Raw genomic sequence first — 26,308 nt, 5'->3', positions numbered from 1 at the left:
AAAAAGTAGGATATAAAACATTTTAGAGAGAAAAGTCTTGCAGGAGATATTTGAAAACGTTGACAATGGTTTTCTCTCTGGTGGTAATTGAATAGACTTAAATGTGTTTTTCTTTTTCCTTGTATTGTGTAATTTTTCTACAACAAAAAAAAATGTATTTCTTATGAAACAAGACAACAACAGAGGAGGACAAACAGAGGAGTGGCTGCTCCATATACTACTAGTCTTGGACAAATCACAGAACCTGACACACAGTAGGCACTCAGTAAATGCACATCAACTGACTTGGGGGTGGGGGTTCAGCTCTTGTGCTGACAGATCCCAACCATCCCAGGAAGCCTGTTCCTCTGTTTAGTTCAGCTTTCACCTCAAGACAACATGGGGAAAAAATACAGTGGTTTCCATACTAGCATTCCATTCTGGGCCCTGGGCCATAAAAGAGACTCAGATAATACTGGACCCAGCTCAGAGAAGGGGCCCAGGCAGAAGCTAAAGCTGGCCTAGTTGTGTCTGAGACCCCATAAACAGTATCTCCAGTTCCTCAAAGGTCTACTGTGTGAATAACCTCTTAGCCTAGATGTCCCCAAGAGCTGGTATTGGATCCAATGGCTGGAAGCCACAGTGGGAGTAGCAATGGTGGCTCAGGATAAGACTGAGCTTAAAATGCAAAGGGAGATCAAGTCATCTCCTGACTTGTAAGCTCTGATGCCTTCCCATCACAACTGCAAAGCAAATCCAGGGCCATCTTGGAGGGTTGTCCATGCTACTCACCACAGAGCTCTGGGCCCAGGAGTGAGAGCATCGAGGTTCTCTGGGAGTTGTTCAGGGTGCCACCTGGTGGGTGTAATTCTCTTTCCTATCACCTGAGCTGCTGCCCCTCCCTGCCAGGTGACTTGCTTAAAGCCAAAATCATAGCCTGTTCTCAGGGTCATATTCTCTTTCAAAATGCACATCTTCGGCTTTAAAAGAACTGTGAACTAAGATTTCGTTGAGCAGGGACCAGGACTAGATGTTGCTAGAGCAAACGACTTGGTTTTTAGTACAGCAGTCCCCCCTTATCTGTGTGGGATACATGCTAAGACCCCCAGTCGATGCCCGAAACCCCGGATAGTACTGAACCCTATTAACAATAATAACTAATAATAAAATAAAACTGTTATAATATACTGTAATAAAAGTATGTGAATGGCTTTGGGGCTTTTATTAAGTAGAATAAGGATTACATGAACACAAGCACAGTCACTGATAGCCAAGGCAGCTACTAAGTGACCAGCGAGCAGGGAGCATATACAGCATGGATGTGCTGGACAAAGGGGTGAATCACACGCCAAACAGGACGGACAGCACAAGATTTCATCACACTACTCAAAACGGCACACAATTTGAAACAGGAATTGTTTATTTCTGGAATTTTCCATTTAATATTTTCGAACTATGGGTAACTGAAATCTCAGAAAGCAAAACTGTAGATAAGGGGGGACTCCTGTATCTCAGTTGGTCCTTGTGAGGAACTGTTAAGAGGTATAAAAGAAGATTCTTTATAAAGAACACAGCATGATTCAAATGTATGGTTTAATTAATTTATTTATTTGTTATAGCGACATTGGTTAACGAAAATATATAGTTATTTTTATTTTGTCATCCTTTAGACCAGTGCTGTGTACTAGGTATATAATGTGATCTATATATATATAATTTTAAAATTTATAGTAGGTATATAAAAAGTTACAAAAGGGGATGGGGCATGGGCAGAATAAATCCAGACTTCTTGTCTTTGCTCACGTAGCCACATACCAGGCTCCCCTCATTTCACCCCTGCCTTCCAGAATCTTCCAGCCACATGGGCTTTTTTTTCCAGGCTCCCTAAGAGCAAGCCACTTATCTGTCTGGTTCACTACTATATCCTCAGGGCCCAGAACGATGCCTGGCATATAGTAGGTTGAGTAAGTGAATGAATGAATGAATGAGGAACATGTGAACTAGATGAGATTGTTCTGAAGTGAATGGACTATCAAGACCCCTGAACAAGGAGATGAAGGAAGGTAGTGATATAAGTAAGGGAGAATGATGCTGAGGCTTCAGTCGTATTTAGAATAATGAAGTTCCAGAAAGTCCAACGGATTGATAGGTTGATATATATAAAACCTCTGGATATCCAAAAAAAAAAACTTTTAAAAATAGATGAAGCAAGTAACTGGGGAAGAAATGTAGCAAAAGATTAATAGTCTTAATATTTATAAAGAACTCTTATAGATCAATAAGATGAGCACCCAATAGAAAAACAGAGTACAGGCAAGAACAGACAATTCAAAAAGAAAAAATACAACGGGCCAATACACTTATAAAAAGTGGTCAGCCTCACCAGGAATCAAATAAATGCAAATTAAAACAACAGAGACATTATCTTTAGCCTGGCTAATTAGTGAAGATTACATATGATAATACCTCATGTTAGTGAGGGTGTGGAAAAAACAGGCACTGTCATTCACTGGTGGGAGTGCAGATTGATGCAACCTTTCCAGAAGGTAATTTGGCAACACGTAAAGCTGAGGAAGATTGCAAACCCTTTTGACGCAGCAATTCCACTTTTAGGAAGATTGCCTTAGGAAATAATTGCCGATAATAATAACAATAATAGCTAACCTTTATTAAATGCTCTGTGCGTGCCAGGCTTTACATGCATTATCTCATATAATCCTCAAAGCCATCTTCCCAGGAGACAGGAGCTATTTATCACCTGTCTTTTACAGATGAGGAAACTGAGGCTCGAAAGAATTAAGTCAATGACCTGAGGACACAAAGCTAACAAGTAGCAAAGCCTGGATTTGAACCCAGGCAATCTGAGTCAAGAGTCACACTGCTGTACAGCAGTGTACACTGGGTGTGTGCACTGGATATGTAATGTATACACTGGATGAAACTGCAAGGATCCTCCTCTGGGCTCGTTTATGAGGGGGAGGGGAGGGAGAAAAGAAAACATAAATTGTGATATACCCATACAGAAATATAATGCAACCATGAAAAATGATGCTATAGGAAAAAAAAAAGATCTCTGAAAGGATATAAAATTGGTTGCCTCCTGGAAAGGCAACTAACCATGTGGCTATGGTCAGAAGCTAAAGGAAGACTTGTTTTTTTAAGTCATACACCCTTTTTCACTTCTTAAATTTTGAATCATGTGAATATATTATCTATTAAAATAAGTATAGATCTATAAATACATATATATAAAGTTATGTGGAATAAGTTGTATATTCCACATTACTTTATTTTCTGGAAATGCTACTCAGTGTTCCAAGAAAAAAAAGTTTCAAGACCTTTACTTGGAGAATCATACTGAAGTCAATGAAGATACTTCTTTAACTGTGTTTACCTATATGTTCCATAAACTGATTTGCTCATGGAACTCTTTTCTCAAATACTATCTGTTATCATCTCTCTGGATATTCGTGTCCTATAGAATTCAGTTTGGGAAATATTATTATTAATATTTAATGCCAAGATGAAAGGCTTATATTGTTTCATTAAATGAAAGAAACATGTTACTGGCAATGATTCCTTTTTTGTTTGTTTCCAGTTTTTATTGTATTTATTTTTTTTTTAATTTTTTAAATTTTTATTGAAGAAATTATTTTAATTAACTTTTAAAAAATTTTTTTCCCCATCTACCTCAATGATTCCATTTTGTTTAAAAGTAAGTGTGTGTGTGCCTGTGTGTGTGTGTTTTATTTCTGAGTACTAGGATAACGGATGATTTTGTTTTCTTTTACCCATTTGTATTTTTAAGTTTTCTAAAATGAACAAAATCATTTTACGAGAACTGTTCTTTTAGTCTATGTCATACATTTTTTAAGGCTTTGGGAGCCTTTTTATGATCCCTTCGTCCCTGCACCCCACTCTCATCTACTCCTTATTTACAAGCAGCAGCTCAGGTTAGGTTCAGTGATGGGCCCCTATCTATAGCCAGGCCCTCTCACCTGCCTTTATCTGGAGCTAGCTCAGGTGTGTTGCTCTGAGTTGTTGAGGGAGGGACTGATGGCCTAGATGGGGTCAACCAGTACCCAGATAATTCCCTGGCCCTAGCACACCCTCTTTTCTGCTGCTGGAAGGATAAAAACAAGGATCTCCATTCTTCAAAGGTAGACAAGACTGCAAAAGCAGACACTAGCCTGATGCATTGCAAATCCAGGTGTCTGGGCTTTAGTCCCAGCTCTGTGGCTGCCTGGATATGTGACCTTGGTCAAGTTTCACTGAGGCTCATCTTCATTATCTATGTCAGTAATGACTCTTGCTCAGGAACCAATGAGAGCATGCATGAAGGCATTGCGTGTTCTGTAAAGGGCTATCCCAAAGGAAATTATTATGTACCCCAGCAAGGAACTTGGGCTTGCCCTCACCTTCCTGAGGACAGAGTACTTTTTCCTTTCCTTTTCTTATTTTTTTTTTTTTTTTAAGGTTGTTGGAGGGAGAGGAGCTAGGGGATAAAGCATGGGAGACCCGGGCATGTGGAAATAGAATGGTGTTTAAGAAAAATGGGAGAAGCTTCTCAGTTCAACATTTGCAGCCCTGCATCCGTGGCTGGGCCTGTGCGCACCAGTGCAGCCCCATGCCTTTTCCCCCACACAGCCATTCCACTTCACTCATTCAAGTCAGCCTACCCCACTGGACCACATGTGATTCTCCCAAGCCACAGCCATGACTCTGCCTGGCCCACACCCTCCCTTCTCCTCCTAGCCCCACCCCTTAGATCTTAACTGAGTTCTCTCCTCCCCCAGCCCTGGTTGGGGTTGCTCCACTGGACTTCAGCATTCCCAGTTCTCCATGAACCATGTTGTGATGTTAATGCCAGGGCAGGTGCTATATCTGTCATCTTGGTCCACCTTTGTCCTCTGGGCCCAGCGTAGGCCTGGGGGGTGCTGAGACAGGAGTTATAGGTCCTTAGCACTGAAGTCAAGGAGCTTCAGTTCCCCATCTATAAATGGGTTTAATCGTTGCAGTGAACTCATGGGGTTATTTTCATAAATCAATGCATATAAAGCTCCTTGTACCATTCCAGGTATGAAGGAGACTCTCCACAGGTAATAACCACACTGACGTCATTGCAGACCCTTTGTGAATGCTCATGGAATTAAACTAGGAAATGACACCAGGAAGGGTGGCTCCCCGAGCTCACCCCTGCACCTCTCCAGGCCCAACCCAAGGACAGTGGCCCCTCCTCCACTCCTCATGCTTGATACTGTCCCCCACCCACCACCATGCTCACCTCTCTGCCTTATACCCCTACAGCCACCAAGCCCAAGCTGAAGAAGATGAAGAGTCAGACAGGACAGGTTGGAGAGAAGCAATCGCTGAAGTGCGAGGCCGTGGCCGGTAACCCCCAGCCCTCCTACCGCTGGTTTAAGGATGGCAAGGAGGTCAACCGCAGCCGAGACATTCGCATCAAGTATGGCAATGGCAGGTGAGCAACAGCCTTCCCTCCCTCCTGGCATCTCCCTTCCTGATAAGGTGGGGCCTCAGTTGGAAGAACTCTGTGCCATGCCCCAGATCACCTGCGGATCAGGTTCTGGTACCCCTGCCTTGCCAAGCCCAATTTTTTCTTGCAGTTCTGGTCCTTTCTGGTTATGTTGACTCACTGTCTTCAGACTATAGATGCTTAATTCATGTCTCTGGATGGTTGAAAGCAATTTGATTGTCAAAGTCAACTCTACCTGTGGAAGTCTCCTTTTGTCCCTAAAACTTCTCAAAGGACCTGCCACAGTGTCTGAAAGCCCGCCATTTTGGCAATCTTTGGTGAAAGAATCTGCAGAATGCATCTGGGAGGTGATGCATGATAATGGGCTGGTTTCTCAGCTCAGCTAACTATACTGAGCAGAGAGCTAGGTGATGGGAGAAGACTGGTGTTGGAGGCACCTTTCTCCCTGCCCTGCAAGTTTATTATCTGTTCTCCCAGCTTTAGCCTCTTTTCCTCCACTGCCCCATTCTCGGTCATCCCCACCTTTTCTGGGCCACAGGCCCCCTTGTGAATTCATAACATAACATCAACTGTGTGCCAGATGCTCTGCCAGAGGCTGGAGATACACCAGGGATTGGAATTGACATGGTCCCGAACTTCACAGTTTCTAGTCTAGCTACTAGTGTATAATCTGGTAAAGGCCTTAACCCTTTCTTTAGAAAGAAATGTATCTCATCCACCCAGTTTTGCTTACAATTCTGGAAGTCTACAGTCACTGACTCCCGTGACTCTGACAGGGGACGATGATCTCTCTAACATGGGCATGTATCTGATCTTCCATTCATTTACTTGACAGATCTTGAGAGCCTGCTGTATGCCAGGTACAGCCCAGGCCTTGGAGCCCTTCTGACTCCTCTTCCTGGCCTCTAAGTCACTGCCCCACTTTTCCCCAACACCTCAAGTGCTCCTCATTCCTGCTCTTTCCTTTAATGACCCTGGACATGGGCCCAGGCTGTTCCCTATGCTGGCAGCTGCCCCATACACACACACACACGCACTGTCCCTGGGAAAGTTCTCCAAGGCCCAGCTTACAAGTCATATCCTCCACACCTTCCTGAGCCCTCCAGGCAGCTCTTGTCATCTTCCGTTGTGGTGCCTTAGACACAGTTCCATTGCCTTGTTGAGGGGGTTGGGGAGGCTGTCTCTCTTTCTAGCATGAAAGAGCCTCAGAGTCTACACACACACACACACACACACACCCCCCTCCACTTTATGGCTTGGCAGAGGAGATCAACATCCAGTATAGAATTAATGAGAATTTTGCAGGATTAGCTCTCCTCTCTTGGGTACAGAGTGACACTAAGACTGGGCGAGTCATTCTTTGGGTTGACCTCAACTTTGAGCGATTTAGTGTCCGGGTAAAGCCTCAGTTTTATCTGACAAGCAGGTGACCCAGTCCAGAAACAGGGCCTGGTCAGCTCTTTTCCTTCTGGATATCAGGGACCCCTAAGAGCCTAAGGGTGCCCCTGTCCCTTTCTTGTCAGAGCCCTAACCTATCTGCTGCCTTTTTGAAACTTCCTTGCTCCATTCATCCTGCCCCTGGGCTCCCAGCAGTGAGCGGATGGGGTGGAGGAGTAGGCTATAGGGAATTTCTGATTCCCCTGTTGTGACTCAGAGAGAGCTGCCAGCTCCACACGCACTTCACCTTGTGTGGGAGCCAAGGGCAGGGGCAGGGATCTCCTTTCTGGCAGCATCCTCTTTCCTTCTGCCCAACTGCAGCTTGCCCTCTGGCCCTCTTAGCACTTCTTCTGCCCAGGCTACACTCAGTCTTGACATCACTCTCAGCCTGCAGAGACCCCCTCCCCGGCAGGTGTCGTCTGTCTCAGGGACTGCTCCAGGAGGTGTCTCACCCAAACCTTCTATGCCAGGAGAAAACTGGCCCCCCAAGCCCTGGGCACAGGGCCCTCCCCTGCAGAACCGCGTGTTCTCTTATTTATGAGGGGCAGGCTGGAACAGGCCCCTCGGGCAGGCAGAGGGAGGTAGACACTGAGGAAAATGTGTGGACGGGTAGAGGACGTGGCCGCCCAGATCCCATCTCTGCCAACAAAAAGCTAGCTGAGGAAGGAGGGGAGGGACGTCTATCACAGGGGAAGACCTGGGTCAGCACGGCGAGGGGCTACCAGGCCTGCCAGGAGGTAAGAGAGAGTCCTGAATCCTGGGGGCTAGTGAGGAGAAGAGAGTGTAGTGTGTGTCATCCCCAGCCCCTCTGGTCCTTCAGAGCCAGAGGGACCCATAGAGCCCCACCCTTCAGCTCTGACCCCGGGGCCTCTTGTGCAACTCTGGGGCCTACCTCCCTGAACTGGCAAAATCATCATACAGCTGGTACATGCAGGGGTCATTGTTCTGTCCCCTTGCCTCTTTCTAGTTCCTCAAAGGGGAGGGGCTCTCCCTGAGCCCTGTGCCTCCTTTCCCCAGGACTCACACTTTCATGTGGGAAGCCCCTCCTTCCAGGTAGCTTTTATCCCTCTGGATATCTATGAACTTAGCTCTGCCTTGCCCTGCTACATATGATGTCATATAAGGGAAGATTCTTTGAATTCAGCTGTGAGTGACAAGGAGGTTCTGACTGTGTGTCCCCTCTACCTTGACCCTGTGACCCTCAGATGACCAACCCTCCCCCCCCAACACACACACACACACTCTCTGCTTGTTTAGTGTCAGGGAAGAGCCAGTGGCCAGGAAGCAAGAGAAGCCTAGTCCCGGGCTTTGTGGCATCTAATTAGGCTAGAGCCAGGCAGGAGATGCTTTCTCAGCCAGAGGGGCTCCAAGGCTCTGTTTAATGAAGGGAACAAACTTGAACTGACAGTAGTGGGTTGTAGACAGACATCAGGCCAAGGAGACAGTGACTGGCTTGAGCCAGGAAGGATAGGGGGGAGTCAGGCAGCTGTCACCATGGCATCAGTAAGGACACCATCACAGCAACAGGGTCTAATGACAAGACAACTTCATGGACCCTTGTTTGGGGGATTTGGAGTGAGTAGGTCTGGGAAGAGGCCCACTCCTAGAAACAGAGTAGGGGGCAGCCCGGGAGGCAAGTGCTCAAAGCACAGCCCCAGTAGAGATGTGGCTCAGTTTATCATCCCCTCCACACCTGTCCCAGCCTCTCTGCTCACCTCTCCTGTCCTCCTTTCCTCATTGGTTCCCTGACTCTGGTCTACACGTCTGGGCTCAGAGCATTAAAAGCTGTGCCAGTCAGTACCCTTGGACAAGTTCAAAAGCCCCTCTAGAACTCAGTTTTTCCATCTATACTGTTCTGTCCATCTCCAGATTAGCTGTGAAGGTCAGGTCAGGCCACTAGAATAGGATCTTTTAGTTCCCTGAGGTAAGCAAGCTCCCGGCACTCAGAAGGCACTCAGTAAACATTTATTGAATGTGAATGAATGAAAGCCCCTTGGAGACACCACAGAGGGCTAATGTGAAGTCGCGGAGAGCCACAGATTGGGACTGAGAAGCCGGACACAGGTGCCATGGGAACCAATTAGAACAGGCCCTCCCCAGGTACCTTGCATACCTAGAATGACAGGCTGCCACTTTTTTTTTTTCCTTTAGAAACGTGGAATCTTTTACATAGTTCTTACACATTGGTTATGAAAGTTTCCCAGCAAAAACGAAGCCTCTTGTATCAGGCAGTGCAGAGGAGGAAGGTGGGATGTAAGGCCATCAGCCCGAGTAACAGTATGTACCTTAGATGTTGAAGCTAATAGCATATTAAAAAACATGAAATATGTAAAATAAAAGGATTTTCATATACATCTTAATTTAAAATAATTAATGTATCAAATCCCTGTTTCAGACTTGAACCTAAATATCAAATTTAAGAGTCCAGACTAGTTACTGTTACCATGGTTCTTCCCCACATGTAACACACAAACTATTAAAAATAATTTTAAGACCTTCATATTCTTAAATCTAAATTTGTGAGGTATTTCCACAGAAATCTTCCAAATAATCTTCTAAGGGAAGGCTAAGTAGCTGGTGAGCCACTGGCTGACCCGTTGGGAGTGTGGGGGAAAACACCAGGACTGGGGGAGGGGCACTGAAAGAAGAGGAGGGAGGTGGCCATGTGACTTCCTAAGGGATCCCCAGAAAAATAGCTGCAAATAAGGCCCAGCCCTGGAAAAGTAGATGTGGGGATTCGTAGATTTAGAACATATGTGTAGCCACTAGCCCCACCCTGTGTTCTCTCGAGTGCCCAGGTCTCCCTCCAGCTCCAGGGACTCAGTGTTCCACCCAGACCCCAGACTCTACTTCCCATCCACCCTGCACAGCCACTGCGGCTTATGGGAGACGTGACCGCTGGGTGACCGCTGGGGAGCCACAGCCAGCCTGGACCCTGGCTCACACGTCTCCCCCTCTTATTCTCTCCCTAACCAGAAAGAACTCACGACTGCAGTTCAACAAGGTGAAGATGGAGGATGCCGGGGAGTATGTCTGCGAGGCCGAGAACATCCTGGGGAAGGACTCGGTCAAAGGCCGGCTCCACGTCAACAGCGGTAGGTGGTCCCCTACAAAGGGAGGGGTCCTACAGGGGTTCAGTGGGGCGGGCCAGTCCCCCCACAACCCTCAGGAGGCCAGCACATGATCCGTCTTGCACTTGACCCCCCTCCCTCCTGCTGCTGCCATATCAAGCCCCGAGATCTGGGCCGATTCAGAGAAATGCAGTCGAAGCATAAATGTTTAGCTTTGTTATCTGGGCCTGGAAGAGCCGCCAGCTCTCATTTTAAATACCCTAAAAACTAAATATTTTGAAATCAAGAGGTGGGGGTGGGGGAAGGATATTTTTAGAAGGTAATTATGGGAGGCTAGGCTGCCAGGAACTGGGCTCCAGGGAGAGGCAGGCCCAGGATATGTGTGCGAGCTGCCTGCCTGTTGCCTGTCGCTTTGCTAGGCACCCACGTGCAGGCAGCTGTCCTCACAGCGCCAAGGTAGGAGGCTCGTGTGTCTTTGGCCCCGGGGACAGCTTCTGTTCAGTGATGACAGGCCTCTTCCCACATGTCATCCTCTCTCTTGAAAACTTATAAGGTCAAGAGCTCAGGTCACCCTATTGTCCCCTCTCTGCAGTGGCGGGTCCAGCTCGAGCATGGAGGCTGCCTCCTGCTAGGCTGTGCCCTCTGGCCCTAGTCATTTCCTTTGACTGGGGAGGCACCAGAACTGCCTGTCCTCAGGCTGCACCCCTCTACTCTAGCGGTTGCACAGGCCTCTTCCCTCCTCCTGACAGCCACAGAGTGAGCATACCATTTGGCTCTCTGGTTATTTGGGTTCACTTCCAACTCCTGCCTTGTCATAGATTCTAATCCTGTATCTGTCGTCACCCACCTGTATTTCCACCATAGAGCCTTCTAGGTCTTTCTAAACCTAACGTTGTGGAACATCCTCTGTCCTGAGCCCTGCCTTTGGAGGAAGACCCAACTCAGACCCTGTCTGCCCTGTGTTATGAGGGACCCCTCGCTCTCCCAGCCTTTCAGGCTCCTCCATCCCCCTTACTACTGTAGCAATTGGGTCCTGGTCAGGCTTCTTTCTGGATCTTGCTCACGCGTGTCCTTTACATTCTAATCTAACCTCAGGAGCAACCTTGGCCCAGGTTTCATCCCTATTTACCTGAACCAAAGCAAAAGCCTCATAAGATACTTATCCTGTCATGCACCCACCCCATGGAGCCACAAAGACTTTGTCCCATAGCCCAGCTCTCAAGGAAAGGTACAAATGATCTTTCCAACCCTGACTGCAGCTAGTCCCTTACATCTCATTCTTATTCTTCCTCCCACACCATCTCGCCCAGTCAGCCTTTCTCCTTGACCACTCCAACCTATCACAGTACCACTCCCAGCTCAGGCCCCATCCCTGGGCCACTTCTTGGCCAATCGTGGTCTTCGTGTATCTCTTGAATTCTAGCCTTCGATGATTCTTCAACTCTCATACTGTTGCTGAGCTTCCTCTGTGGGTGTGGCCTCCCCAGTGGAATGATGAGCCTGAGAGTGGGAGAGCAGGGGTGATGCCTTCTCCCCAGGAGTTGCAATAAACTACAGTCACTGAGAGCACGCTCTGTGCCAGGCTTCCCATTATCTCTTGAGCCCTTACTCAAGGCCATGATGTATTTTATAAATTATGAGACTGAAGGTCAGAGAGGTTAAATATTCTGCCCAAAGTCAAACCGCCAGTTAGCGATAGATCTATATAATGTAAAATTAGTTGGCAAACACTGAATCTATTCTCTCTGGGGGGCCCGCGTACCACCTTGGCCCTTGGGCCTAGCACACTGCTGGGTTCATAGCAGGCATCTGGGAAATATTATATAAAAGGACTTAGAACCTGCTACAAGTTCTTTAACTGCCTCCACCATGCCCCAGGTTGGGCATGGTTGCTGTGGGGGTACCTGGGCCCCCCACTCATCCCAACCTGCTCCAAGCCTGGGAACATGGGCCTCCCAGGAGTCCAGCACCTGCCACCTCAGCCAGAGTGGGCAGACAGTCTCAGGTCCACTTTGGATTTGAGGTGTCCTGTTTTATTATTCAAGACTTTCTTGGTTAGAACTGACAAAAACCCAACTTAAAACTACCTGAAGCAATGTATTTATTGGCTTATGAAACCGAGACATCCAGAGGTAGAACTGGCCCTAGACGCAGAGCAGGGGTCAGGACGCTCTCTCCCACTGGTGTTGGCTTCATTCTCCCCTACTGGAAAATGGGCTTCTCCCTTGTTTGGGGAATGGATTGGGGAGAGGAGGCCATGGCTTCAGACAGCTCCAGATTTACATCATCCCAACTCGACACCCAGAGATAGCTTTGTCTCTGTCTATTCAGTCACAGGGATGGATTCCGACTGCCCCTGCTTAGGTGATGTGCCTCACTTGGCCCAGTCACTGTGCTCAGGGGGATGGGTGCCATCCTTGCCAGGCCTCTAAGTGTGCAGAGGGGATACTGAGAGGCAGAGGATTATGAGTGTGGCCCTGCCAGAACTATGGCGGGAGGCGGCGGGGGGTGGGGGAAGAACCTTCCCTAGAGACTTGCTGTTAGCAGAGGAGGAGGGAAAGGTTCCCAGGCAGAAAACCACATTAGTGCCCTCTTGCCTTTACAGGGCTTAGGGCCTGAGCCTGGGGACTGTTGTGAGAACCCCTCAGATAAGCTGCAACCCACCCCCCCATGTAGGCTCTGGTCAGCCCTCAGCAGCCCAAGTTCTGATCAGTTTGGGAGCCAGTGAAGCTTTGGGCTGGCCCTGAGGGCTTCCCACAGGGTTCCTTGCCTCCTGTCCCTCCAGGCTAGCAGGAGAGTGGCAGGGCAGAGTGGTGAAAAGAGTTCAGAGCTTTGGTCCCAGCTTTGCAGTGCAACCCTGAGCGAGTTATTCCACCTCCCTAGCCTTAGGTCTTCCTATCTGAAGCAGAGCTAGATGATCTCTAGGCTCCTTCTACCTTGCTCATAGATAAACCTCTGGGTTTCTGAGTTTGATGCTGAGGCTAACATCCTGTGCACCTAGCCACCACACTACACACACACACACGCGCGTGTGCACGCACACGCACACATACACACACCACATCATATCACACCTCTTCTGTTGCCCTGTTGAGTCCATGACAGCCACGAGCCTACCCTTGATGTGGGGAGATGAACAGGGCCACTGCAGGGGAGGTCATTTTCCCAGCAGAGATGCTCAGGCTTCCTGTTTACCCATGGAACCCAAGAAGACCTGCAGCAACCACATCCTGGGGAGGCAGGTAGAGGGCGAGTAGTGGGCTGCTGTGCCTGCCCCGCTCTGACACATCCCAAGGTGGGTTGGCTTGGCCCGCCTGGGCCCCAGGGTAGCCAGGGCTAGTAGGTGGGGAGGCCAGAAGAGGGCATGAGAGGGCTGGCAAGGAGCAGTGGCTGCTCAAGGGGCATCGCGGTGGCTCTTGGCTGCCTAGTGTAGCTCTGTTCTGGTGAGGCTCAATTCTCCTTCCCCACATCACAGCACACCCTTCACAGCTCAGTCACCTCACAAGAGGCTGCGTTCCTGAGTTGGCTGGGATGAAGAGGAGTCGGCAAGAAGTTTGTGGTGCTTTTAACAAAACAATCTGCTTGGTCCAACCCACTTTTGAGTTAGAGAAACTAGGTGCCTCATCCCCAGGGGAAAGAGAACTTGGAAATGTCCTGGTGGCTGTACCAGTTCCGGGATGTCAGGCTAGGCCTGTTTTCACCCAGAGGGCAGCAGGTTCGACCTGAAGTGTCACAGGACCATGGAAGCCCTGGAGAGGTTTCTGGGCCTGTTCCTTACCTGGGGGCTTAAAAAGGCTAGCTGTTTAATCACATACACATGCAAGCATGCGCACGTGCATGCGTGCACACACACACATGCAGTAAGACCTTACTCAGCAAGATCTTGTTCTGAGCTCTGGGGAGTTACTGTCTGGGCTCCCACCAAAGTTCTTTAAATGACAGAAGCTAAAACCTGAACTCAAAGCATCTGCCTGTTCTAACACACTGAAGAAAAAGTATAGACAACTTTACCAAAGGGAAAGGGGGCATTTGGGCAGGCAGGAGAGGAGCCTCAATGGATGAAAAGACTCTTGATCTGGGCCTTGAAAGATAAGCAGAGGTTTTTCCATGAGCAAGAGAGAAAAACAATTACAGCAGCTGGAAGCAGGGAGAGCCTCCCCACAGCATCAGCTTCTCTCCTGACCCACTCTCCCTTCAGGTCCCTCATAAACCCACTCACACCAAGACATTATGGCTAATAGAGGCTTCCTGGGTTTACCCTGCCCGAGCATTTTTTCAATTCATTTTTTGAGGCCTAATTTACATACCATAAAATGCACTCTTTTAAAAGTATACAATTCAGTGGCTTTTTTGTATATTCACAAAGTTGGATAGTCTTCACCAATAATTCTAAAACATTTTCATCACCTCAAAAAGAAACCCTAGACCCATCAGCAGTCACTCCCCATTTCTTCCTCCCCTAGCTCTTGGCAACCACTAATCTTCTTTCTGTCTCTACGCATTTACTTATTGACATTTTATATAAATGGAATCATACAATATGTGGCCTTTCATTAGTAGTTTCTTCCACTTCATATAATACTTTCATGGTTTATCTATGTTGTAGCATGTATCAGTACTTCTTTCTTTTTATGGCTGAATAATATTCCACAGTATAGATATACCACATTTTGTTTATCCATTCATCATTTTGGGTTGTTGGGTCATTCGAGTTGTTTGAGCTGTTATGAATAATGCTGCTGTATCATTCGTGTACAGGTTTTCGGTTATCTCAGGTATATACCTAGGACTGGGATTGTTCCATGTTTAATTTTTCGAGGACCCTCCAGACTGTGTTTCAAAGTGGTCGTGCCATTTTACATTCCCACTGGCAATGTATGATGGTTCTAATTTCTCCTCATCTTCACTTGTTATCATCCATCCTTTTTGATTACAGCCATCCAAGTTGGTGTGAAATGGTATCTCACTGTGGTTTTGATTGTCATTTCTCTGATGACCTCCCAGGAATATTTGCATTTCAATAGGAGACAGTGCTTTAATCTACAGAAAAGTTATCTTATCAGCCAAGGTTCAGGAGTGAACAAGACAGACATGGCTCCTGCCTGAATGGATCTTACATTCTAAGGGAGGGGCTAAGCTTTAAATAGCTAGTAATTGCAGAACTAACCATTTAATTATATTAGAATCAGTATGACAAGTACATGTGTATGAAGCTGAGAGAAGGAGTAAGGAGGAGCCTGAACAGCCTTCTCTGAGACACCGATATTTTGAAAGTCCTGGACAGGAAGGTACTTGGCTTGTTAGATGAGCCGGATTAAGCCAGTGTAGTCTGAATATACTGCAAGAGAGGGACAGAACATGAAGTGGGAGAGGTGGGGAGGCCCAGATTAGGCCTGAGAGGGGTGGAGGGACTCTATTCTGAGTACAAATAGAAGCCATTGGTGGTTTTGATCATGAAAGTGATTGATCAATTTACATATTTTAAAGACCACTTTGGTAGCTGCAAAGTAAAAAAGTTAGAGATGAAGGCAAGGGTGAGGGCAGAAAGATCAGTGAGGAATCTATTGTGCTCATGCACCAGCGAGACCATGGCCTGGGCTGAGGAGGCAGGAGAGAGACATGGATGGAGCCTTGTGAGGAGGTAAAAAGGCAGCCTTCTGTGACATATGGCAGGGGGAACAAAAGAGGCCAAGAATCAAAGATGCCCTGTAGGTCATAGGTTTGTGCTGTGAAGTCACTGGTGACCACGACTGGAGGAGCACGTGGCTGGGCAGGTGATTGGCAGCTGAGTTTGGGGTGGCTCGGAGCCATCCCAGTGGAGGTAACAAGGGAGCAGCCAGACTCTCCAATTTGGAGTCCAAATGTGTCATCTTCACTTCCCCAAACATGGGAGAACACAGTGAGGAAATACAGGTATGCTGACGAGGGTGTACAGACATGTTGCCTTGTGAAGGCCCTGCCATCATGGGTGTGACCTTAAGGTACTTATTTCTAAGGCGGAAAGGGTTATGGTCACTTCCTCCCACACCCTCTGTGACCAGCTCCCCAACTGGCCTCCCTTTTAGCCTTTCTGGGGCCCTAGTCCCCATGACAACATGGTTCTGGCATCCCAAGCCAATGCATCCCAGCTGGGGCCCCGTCTTCCCGCAGGAGTTTCCTACTGCCTCCCAAGGCCTCTATGAGCACAGTTGACAGCTATGGTTCCTGCCACCATCTTTGCTGCTGTCTGCTGCTCACTTAGTGCTACAGTGGACAGGCTCTGCCACTCGTGACTGCAGTAGAAGCCAAGCTGAGCCTGGCAGGTCCAGGCCGAGATTTCTCTGGCTTAGCCAAGGCTCACAAGAAGACCCAGGCCTGTGGCCTACATCAGTTTTGTGTTCATCTGCTTATGTCAAGCTTTGGTGCTGACATGCTCTTCCACGAGGGACTGGCTGGCTGGCAAGAATGCTCAATCAGGCATCAGGAGTTCAGAGGTCTTGTCACAACACACATCATAACTCTGGGCAGGCACTTCCCTGCTCTCTTTCCTCACTCTCCCTTGGCAGTGTAACCAAAGGGCAGAACAACCTCTAGCGTCCTTCCAGCAACAGGATTTTATAACTAACAGGCATGGTCACCTCAGCTGTTTCTCTTCTCTGTCCCTTTCTTAGTTCCCTGGGTCTCAGTGACCCAGAATTGGGACGGAGACCAGCAAGAGGCCTCTCTCAGCCAGCATGTGGGTCCCAGCTGGGTGTAGGGTTGAGCGTAGGCAGGATACCTCAGCAGGGGTGGGGCTTAAGGATGCCAGACCAGCAGCAGGCATGATGCGGAGGGGAAGGTGGGAGCTGGCCCTGCCCGCTGGGTTTTATCAGCCAGCTCCTCAGACATATACAGAGGACGCGCTGTGTATACACTCCCCGTCCCCGCGCTCCATCTGTCTCCCCACACGTCTAAACACTAGGGGCGCGGAGTGCCTGCTGTCCTCCTCCTTTCACCCCTCATCACTTAGGGGGGTGGTAGAGACTCGATATCCCTGAGGAGACAGGACCAGCCAAGGTAGAATGTGTCACCTCAGTCAGGAGGCCGCTGCTGGGTGAGAGTGAGGCCCTGAGAGCCCCAGAGGCTGGGGTGGGCGGAGCAGGAACCCCTTTCTGGCGACCCGATCTGGATATGCAGCCCAAGGGGTTAGCTTACAGATGGAAACTGGCATTCAAGTCGAGAATTTTCACTTGAAACCAGCTTTCCAGATGCCATCCCACGGGAGAGCAGAGCTTTAGTTATTTTCATTTATCAGATGGAGCTGATCAATCAGATATATAGTCTGGGTTAACAGCGTTCAAGCCCAGTCTTACAGAGGGAGCAGTTTTTGCTAGCCTCTCGCCCCCTCCAAGAACAGAAAATCTTCCTGGCCTTTGGAGGATTGCCCAGAGCACGGGTGTGGGGTGGAACTAGGCAGATGGTCAGAGCTCATGGTGGCCTCCCCTTTGCCTTAGTGACTGGGAGGGACCCCCAGACCTTCCCTCTCCAGCCACCCCTACAGTCTCTAACCTTCCAGCTTTGAGATGGGTCCTGAAGGAGGTGATGCCTGGGGCCCAGAGGTGGTCTCAGTACGTTACTGGCACATATCTCTCATACCTCTAGTGAGCACCACTCTGTCATCCTGGTCAGGACATGCCCGGAAGTGCAACGAGAGTGCCAAGTCCTACTGTGTCAATGGAGGTGTCTGCTACTACATCGAGGGCATCAACCAGCTCTCCTGCAAGTAAGTGACCGGTGGGGGTGGGCCTGGGGGCTAGAACAGGGTGAGAGAGGGCAGAAGTGGTGGGCTCTAAGAAAAGTGGGCTTCCAGACACTGAGAAGTGGTCCCCAAGGGGTATAGACAGGGAGGTTTTATCCACTTTCTGGAATAGAGGGAGAGGTAAGCGCTAAAGGGCTCAGGGCTTCTGCAGTTCGTTCCGCAGGCCCCTACTCGCCCCATCTCCCGGTGTCCGCTCTTTCACCAATACCTTTTAGGGGGATGGGGATGCCAGTCTATGACTGGGCATTGAGTTTTCTCTCTCTCCCAGGATGTGTCTTCCCCAGATGTGAAGAGCATGGCAGGGTCAGGCAGAGCATGAGTCCCGAGCCCTTGGTAGCTGAGAGTCTGCTCTTGGAGCCTTAATGGGAGAAGAGGGCTCCAGCCTCAGTGCTCACCTCAGGACCAGCTGGACCCCAGTGTCCAGATCTGCCCTGGGCGCTGCCTGTGCTCCTTCATTTCCTAGCCCCTCTCTATGGGGTGAAGGGACACCAGCAGGGACACCACTCTGGGTGTGGCCCAATGGGGGAAGTCACGGTTGAGGAGAAGCTCAAGCTGGGGCTTCTCTGCCTCCCTAAGGGCCAGGGCCTACTCTCCAGCAGGCCCTCCCAGGAGCTTAGCAAACGGGACAGGTGGGAGCATAGTAATCAGGGAGGGCTCGTTCAGGCCCAGCCAGATCTTCTGGAAAGCTGGGCCCACAGCACCCCCTTGACAGATTCTCTGATGGGTGAACAGGATGGGGAGGAGGTGTTTGGTGAAGGCAGCACAGGTTCTGGCTGGATCCTGAAGAGGAGTGGGAGGGAAGCCTAGTGAACAACTTTGGGTTTTCAAAGCAGCCCAAGCCTAGGGCCTGGCAAGGTGCCAAAGCTGCCCCATTCCCATGGCATCTGGGCAAAGGCCACCAGAGTATCGATGGAGGTTCAGAGAGAGGCATTTGCCTTCCCCAAAGACAAAGTCAGATTCAGCGCTCCTCAGCTCTCCTGCTCTCCCTCCTGACTATAGCCTTAGCCAAGACTTTTAAAGACCAGCCCACCACACAAAGTGATAGCGAGGGGCTGTGCCTCCTTCACACTCTTCCCTCAGTGTGCAGCTAGCTGGGCCTGGACTGTCAGGCTGGTCTGTGCCTCTCGACCCAGCTGGCCTCCTTTGCCGGCTCCCTTCCCCATCCCACCCTCTACCTGCTGCCATCCCCTCCCCGACCTCCCCCATCCCGAATCTCAGGGGACAGTCCCAACAGAAACAGCAAGCCCCCTAGGGAAGTCCTCAGCCCAGACTCAGCCCCTCATCTTTTCCCTCTTTCTGCCTCTAGGAGGCTGCCACATTAATGCTACAGACCCTGGGGAACATTCTAGCCTTGATAACGCTTTGAGCTCTTTCAAATATACCTATAGAAACTCATAAGGGTTCTGGAACAACTCACAGAGAAAGCCCAGCCTTACACCCCCTTCTTGTCCACCCCAACACACACACACACCAGGCTTTTCTGCCCTAGCCCCTTAGACCCTGGAACCTTGAAGAGAATCTAGCAATGCCACTGAAATCATCCCTGGCTCCAGGCAGGGAAGGTTTCAGCCACCCAGGACAGGTGCCAGGGCTGAGGAGAACCATGGGGACCCAGAACTCCAGTGCCAGAGAGTTTAGTGTGGGAAAGAGAGTGATGAGCTAAAGGGTTTCCAGAGGGCCCTGCCATCAAGGCTGTGTCCCTCTGCGTCCCACCCAGCTACACCTGAGAAGAATAGAGGGCAGGAGCCTGAGCCACTGTGAAGATGGTGTCCTGTTTCCCCTCCCCCCAGGCAACTGGGGGGTCCCTGCTTAGCACTTGAACTTGGTACCCAGGGCCACCGCCCCCCATGTCAACCCTCCCTGGAACCCACTTCCCTGACTCCCTGAGCCCTCAGGGGAGAGGGGGCAGCCCTGGTGGGGATTGCAGCCAGGAGGGCAGGTCCTCAGAGCTGTGCTGGAGAAGGACAGGGGGGAGGGGGGCCGGGCAGAGCCCAGAGGCCATTCTGGGGGCGGGCGAGTAGGGAGGGAAGGGAGGCAGGCCTCTTGGGATTCCTGATGACACCTGAATGGAATACAAAGGAGAGAACTCAGGAACGGGACTCACGTCTTACCATTTGTGCTGTTTGTTTACTTTTTATTTTGATTTTTTTGCATTTCCGCTTAGCTTGGATAATGAAACTAGACTGGTCAGTTTCATTCCAGTTTCTATAAAAATCAGTTTTCCTTCCTGGTTTTCTGACACTTGTTGTTGTGTATTGGTTCAGAGCCCTGCCGGGGGTGTTGGAAAGCAGGCACACTCCGTCCCTCCTGTTTTTCTGGAATTCAGAGCCAAAAGAAACAGTGTCACTGATACTGAATTTTGTTTAAAAAAGGAAAAGTTAAGGGGATTTGAAAATGGGGGTCCAAATCAAGGGGACTGCTTCCTGTCCGGGCCAGACAGGGGCCTCTGCACCTCCTCTTGCTGCTTTCTCCTCTTCTCTCCGTGTTTTTGTAGAGCACGGTTGGTGCGTGACTCTTGGGGACTGGTTCAGGGGATGATGACAGAACAAGACTCTCTTTCCAGCCCTGTGCACATACCAGCGGCATGCCTCCCTTTCCCATCAGCTCATCCCCCTTCTGCTCCCCCACCCCGTTGTCAGGTGATTCTCCCATCCCATACCCCTGTGCCTGCTCATCTTCTCCACATCACCACCCCACCCCTTCATGAGGCCAGAGACCCTTCCCCTCCCTCCAGTGCCTGGGGCACACCCTCATCCTTCATTCTCCCCCTCCCCCGGGTGAGGGCAGCACACATGGCATTATCCCCAGGCTACCAAAAGGAGAAACTGAGGCCCGGGAGGTGGGGCGGGAAAATGGGGAGGCAGAGTCCCAACCTCTCTGTCACTCCAGACGCAGCCCGTGGGCTCTCCTCTCTGCCCCTCTCTCACTCCTGCTCTTCTCCAGCCCTGGGCACAGACCTTCCCATAGTCATAGCTGATGACTTAGCGGGAAGGGCTAGGGAGGCTGTTATATGCCGCTCCTTCTAAACTCTTCCCTCTGCTCCTGTGCCAGGTCGGTCCCTGAGTGGGAACTCACCCTCTACCAGCCAGCCACCCACACTGAGTTCAGACTCCACGCCTGGGTAACAGGCTAACATTGCCTGTACCCTGTTACCTGGTCCTGGGTGCAGGATGGAGAGGACTGTAGGCCCAGCCCAGAACCTTCTCTAGGGAAGCCCCAGCCTCAGGATGTGGTTCATCCTCAACAAGTGAGGCTAAGGAGAGAACAGGAGTGTCCAGGAGCCCCCCGGAAGGAGCCAGTTCCCAAAGAACAGCATGGGGTGTCAATCCTCCCCATCCCCACGTTGTGCCCACCCCCCACTGTCTTTTCTTTGGTTTAGCCAGTGGGGACACACTTTCTCAGGGCAGGAAGGTTAGGACAATATCGTACAACTCCAGGGGGCGTGTTTGTGCTGTAGACCAAGTCCATGGCGCCACCCAGAGTTGTGCAATTCAGCGGCCATGAAAGATATGAGGATACATTTAGGTTAGTCCCGGCTGGGTGTGGGATCAGGGACACAGGGGTGTGCTTAGTTGTCATTGGTCTCCAAGAGCCATGAGACAGCACCCCAGACTGTCAGCATTGGGAATGGACTTCTCTTTGTCTCCTCCAGCCCCTGCACTCCCGGTTTTCTCTCACTCACACACACACACACACACACACACACACACACACACACACACACACACAGGTTTTCCCTGTCTCCAAGAAGAGCCGGGCTAATCTCAGACATTGGACACAGACAAACCTATCTCTTTCTTCTTCCTTTGCAAATTCCAAGAGTCATTTTGGCAACTTCCTAGGTCTTTATCCTCTGCTCCCAAAGGTGCTGCTGCTTGAAAAATCACTTCTCCCCTTCTAGTCCCCATCCCAAGTAGACTTCAGTTTCTGAGAGCTGAGGAAGAAGAGCTGAGCCTGACTAGAGCTGGTTGGGAAGCCTTAGCCACGACCTCCATCTTCCTGGGCTGGGATGATTGGGGATGAGGGCCAGGGATCAGAGCAGGATGTGTTGACAAGGTGGTAGCCTGCTCCTCTGAGCCACCCTGTTTAACAGGATGAGCATGCATCAGCTTCATTTGTAGCCCACCCTACTTTCTCCAGACACACTTCCAGCCATCCTCCACCACCCACTGGCCAGGCACAACTGCATACACACACTGCCACCACTGTAGGACTAGCCTCCTGCCTCCCCTGAGGGAGACACCATCAAGACCAAGAGAAATTCCTACTAGCTGTTCACCAACCACTCCCGATCCTCCAGATCAGATTGGGGGCCCTGTGTCAATCACAGCCAATGGCCACCATCCCCTATAAGCTCAAGGGGCTACTGATGGTTGGTATACACTAAAATGCTAAGAGGTAGAGTACACTCACCTCATGAGGAAGTTACTCATTAATGTCAAACAGTGACCTGTTATTGAGGGGACACTGGTATTGGGCTGACCTAATTTTCTAAGGAAGAAGAGGCATAGACAGCATGGATCTATCTCTGAGTAGGGGATGGGGGCTCAGTGTGGCCCTGTCTAAATTTCTTGCTGGGGTTCAGAAAAGACTACAGGGCTGGGCATGTCTCCCAGAATCTGTAAGATAGGGACTCACTTGAGAGGAGAGTGGCAGCCAAAGAGCAGAAAGAAATGTACTTGGAGGGGAAGACAAGGTCAGGGAGATGGGAGTGGGTGGTGCATGGAAGAATAGCCCCGCCATGGCCAGGCAGGGATGGAGGAGCAGGTCATGGGGGAAAGACAGGTATCCCAGACGGCCAGTAGTCTCCAGCTATGGAACAGACTTCAGGGGCCCCAGGGAGAGCCTGCTGCAGCCCCCATTGTGGTTCTTCCCACCCGAGGCCAGACGCCTTGCCCCTGGCCTCCGCAGATCAGCTTTGGGACACTGGTAATTCCGGCTCCTCTCCAGCCTTACCTGTTCCCCACTAAGCTTCCCCATGTATATTGCTCCAGGGTAGCTGTCCTCAAACCATGTTCATAAGGGTTCCTCAGAAAACAACTTCCATGGTCAAATAAGTTTGAGACGTGCTAGACAGTTCAGCTCTTTCCTCCTACAAAACGTTTCATAGTCAATGTGCACTGTAACTGTACAAGGACACCTAGGAATGAATTTCCTAAACTTATTTGGCCATAGAACCCTATTCAAGAGAACAGATGAGACATCTCCAAGGTCCCTTTTGTCATGGGCACATAGTTGGGGAACAGCATTCCAGAGTTCTCCTTTGAGCTTTCTGGAGGCTACTTCATGGATGAGAAAACCTGCCCAAGGCCCTGGAGAGAACACTTGGATAGGGCCTAGGCGTGGCTCCCCAGAACTTGGTTTTCAAAAAGGCCACCAGCACCCTGCCTGCTGACCACCTGGCCCCAAGGAGTACAGTTCTGGCCACCTGGGGTCCCAGGCAGGTCAGAAGGGAAGGCTCAACAACCATTAGGACAATTAGGCAGTAAGTTCCCAATTTCCCTCCGCTGCTTCCCTGTATCATTCTCCTCCCTACCCCAACCCCTCCCCACTACCCACGGAGCCACATCTATTAGAGAGATTTTGAAGGAGATTTCCGAGCCCTCCACCCAGCCCCGACTCCAGCCCCTGCCGTGACGAGTGTGCCCCAGCGCCCCACTTGGTTTTCTCATTCATCACTGTGCACTTTGATTTCTAACCTGAGCCTCGCGGATGATGCCAGTTTGTTCTGTGATTTTTCCCCTTTTCCTTCTCCAGATGTCCAAACGGATTCTTCGGACAGAGATGTTTGGAGAAACTGCCTTTGCGATTGTACATGCCAGATCCTAAGCAAAGTATGTTTGAAGATACAAACACGAGTCCTTGCTCCTTAGAAAGCTTCCGGGTGCAGTCCCCCCAACGTAGGGCGTAGGGCCAGGGGTGTTGGTTGTTTTGATCTTTGGCTGTTTTGTTTTGTTTCTCTTTTTTGTATTTCGGTTTGTAAGTTCTTTTGTTTTGTTTTGTTTTGCTTTGTTTTTCATTTTTGGCCTAATCCTTGGGTTTAAAGTTCAGGGCTACAGGTAAGGGGCAGAGTGGCAAGGCCAGTACAAATGGTAACAGTGGCAAAGAACCCAGCTGGCATTGGCAGGAGCCCGTGCCGGGGTGTTGCAATGCCTGTGTCTTGCTATCCTGGCTCTCTCTTTCTGGTTTTCTTTCTTTTGGTAGGTGTCCTGTGGGATACACCGGGGACAGGTGTCAACAGTTCGCAATGGTCAACTTCTCCAGTATGTCTCTTTCTTCTATTTCTTTTCTTCCCTGGTGACTGATATTCTCCCCCTGTGGGAGGGATGGGGTCTTGCTTAGCGAGACTAGGGGGGTTCATGGGGGGTGTCCTGGGCTTCTCTCAGTCCTCAGTGCTTCACCAGAAGCCTGTGCAGAGGAGACTGACACGCCCTTGCCACCCCCAACCCCCATATCGCTATACTGCCTAGGCTCAGTAACGCTGAGCTCTCCCTGCAGCCGGCTGGAGCCATGCTCAGGCCTCCTCACTGCTTCTGGGTCAGGCAGCCTGACCAGCATGGGAAGAAGTATTTGTGGAGGCCTCGCCTGGCTATGAAGGCCTGTTTGAGGATGTCAGGTCACTGATGGGGCCGGGCAGTGAGTGTGTGCACGTGTGTGCTGGTGTGCTTGAGAGAGAGAAATAAGTTCTCAGAAAGCCTTCGGGTCTGGCCAGAGTTGGTTTTGGTTTGGTTTGGGAGGAAAGGGTAGTGGGGGAGAGAAGTTGAGGGAGAACAGCCCCTAGGGCAATGGCTTCCATGTTGGCTAGAGACCGAGGACATTTATGTGGCTATGGGACGGGGTGCAGTAGGGGATGCTGAAGGTGCTAAAAGATAGAGGGACTAAGGAATCCAGGGATAATTGGTGACCCTCTCTAGGCCCTCTCTGGTCTGAGTCCCCATCCAGGTGTTCATTCCCTTCCTTTCTTCCTCTTCTGGGGTTGGAGCTTTCTGGTGTGCACAGTTTGCTGGAAAAAAAATGTGAGCCCTGCAGCAGATGGATGAGGCCGTAATTGTGGAGAGTTCTATTTGGGGCTGGAAGTAGTTCCTTCAAGTGCCACCAGGTGGAGGCGGAGCAGAGCAAAAAGCCACTGCTGGCCTTGGACTCTGTGTTTGGGCCCTGTGGTCTGTTGGCCTACAAAGCTGGACCCTGTCACCCATTTTCCAGAGCACACTTGGCCCCTGCTTGGACCACCCCCACCTCCTCCAGGGAGGACTTCTGGGTCCTATGAGGAATTAGGAACCAGACTGAAGGAGCCTGGGCATGGAGAGATAGAGCTCCAAGAGAGGCCAAGGACAAGACCCAGGAGGCCCTTTAGGTAGCCCTTGGAGAAGGAGGTTTGGGGATTTGGGTCTCAGGGTGGAGAAATGAGCCTTTCCAAACCTACCCAGGCCACAACACAAAAGTCTAGAAATTGCCGCGCCCCCACCCCGCCTCACACCCCCTCCAGGGGCCTGAAAGCCAAGACTTGGAAAGGAAAAGAGAGTCCTCAGGGGGGAAAGGACCACTTGGCCCAAATGGTAAACTATCTTAATAGAGTGTGGGAGCGAGCACTGTCCCCAGGCCCCTCCAGTTGGAGGCCAGAGAGGAAGGCTGTGGGGATAAGAGCTGTGGGCAGGGCATGTGGCCCAAGAGAATTCTCAATACGAAATTTCTACTCAATAAGACCTGTCTGAGACTCAGTGGTACCATTCCTCCTGGCTGAGTAGTAGCCAATGAACATTATAAGTAGGAGACTGTTTTCTTTACTGGGGTGGACATAGCCACAGGCCCCTCGAAATCCATCTCTGATGAAAGGGAAGCGGGGCTACCGTCCTAAGGACTAGCCAAGCCCTCAGTGACATCACCGGTCCTGCTAGCCACCACTAGTCCATCCTAAATAATACAGGCCCTTGACTCAAAGGGGAGGACAGTCAGGAGGCCCAGAAGCTGCTGCTATAGCTACTACTTGGTTTCCAGAAAAGCGATGCAGAAGAAAACTCTTAAATAGCTTTGGGAGCCCTGCTCACTTTTCCAGACACTCATCGTCCTCAGGACTAGCCAGTCCGGCCTGCCCAGAGACTCAGTAGGCAGAATCGCTATTGCTTAGCCCCAAAAGACCAGAGACCTGGCCTCCAGTCTCCCTTTTGTCTCCTAATTTGCTGTGTGACCTTGGGAAAGTCTCCTAGCACCACTGGGCCCCAGCTGCCTTATCTAACACAACAATAATCAAAAATCGGGCCCAGACAAGCTCTATGAACCACAGCCCTCTTAGTGTCCCCAGTGCTGTGGTCAGGCTGAGCTGCTCTCTCTCAGGCAGCATGGGAGCTCTCTCAACATACCCAGAGGGTCCCTGGGCCCACAGGTTTAGCTACTCAGGGAAAGTTGCTCCTCAAGGACTCTGAGTTTGTCAAGCGTGTACTGTCTGCTTAGCACAATGACCAGCACTGGGTGGCCTGGCAGAGTAGTAGACTCACTGTGCTTATGATGACTCCTACTCCAAGCAGTAGAAGAAAGATTGCAAAGAATCCACAT

The 26,308-nt window shown here is 50.2% G+C and overlaps 1 protein-coding gene across 4 annotated transcripts in view; it reads left to right on the top strand.

The window, feature by feature from the left end:
- Nucleotides 1–26,308, top strand: part of NRG2 (neuregulin 2) — a 161,660-nt gene that overhangs the window by 123,705 nt on the left and 11,647 nt on the right. The window contains exons 2-6 of one of the 4 annotated variants that reach the window (XM_039836269.1): nt 5,287–5,458; nt 9,887–10,005; nt 17,629–17,722; nt 23,516–23,592; nt 23,963–24,021. In XM_039836269.1, the coding sequence (XP_039692203.1) occupies nt 5,287–5,458; nt 9,887–10,005; nt 17,629–17,722; nt 23,516–23,592; nt 23,963–24,021 (521 nt within the window). Of the gene's footprint in view, nt 1–5,286; nt 5,459–9,886; nt 10,006–17,601; nt 17,723–23,515; nt 23,593–23,962; nt 24,022–26,308 lie in introns of all 4 variants that reach the window. The other 3 variants (XM_039836268.1, XM_039836271.1, XM_039836270.1) reach the window with 3 other exon arrangements.

The sequence above is a fragment of the Pteropus medius genome, unplaced genomic scaffold (genome assembly GCF_902729225.1).
Source record: "Pteropus medius unplaced genomic scaffold, Ma_sr-lr_union100, whole genome shotgun sequence".
NCBI lineage: Eukaryota > Metazoa > Chordata > Mammalia > Chiroptera > Pteropodidae > Pteropus > Pteropus medius.
This window is presented reverse-complemented; position numbering and strand designations above follow the sequence as displayed.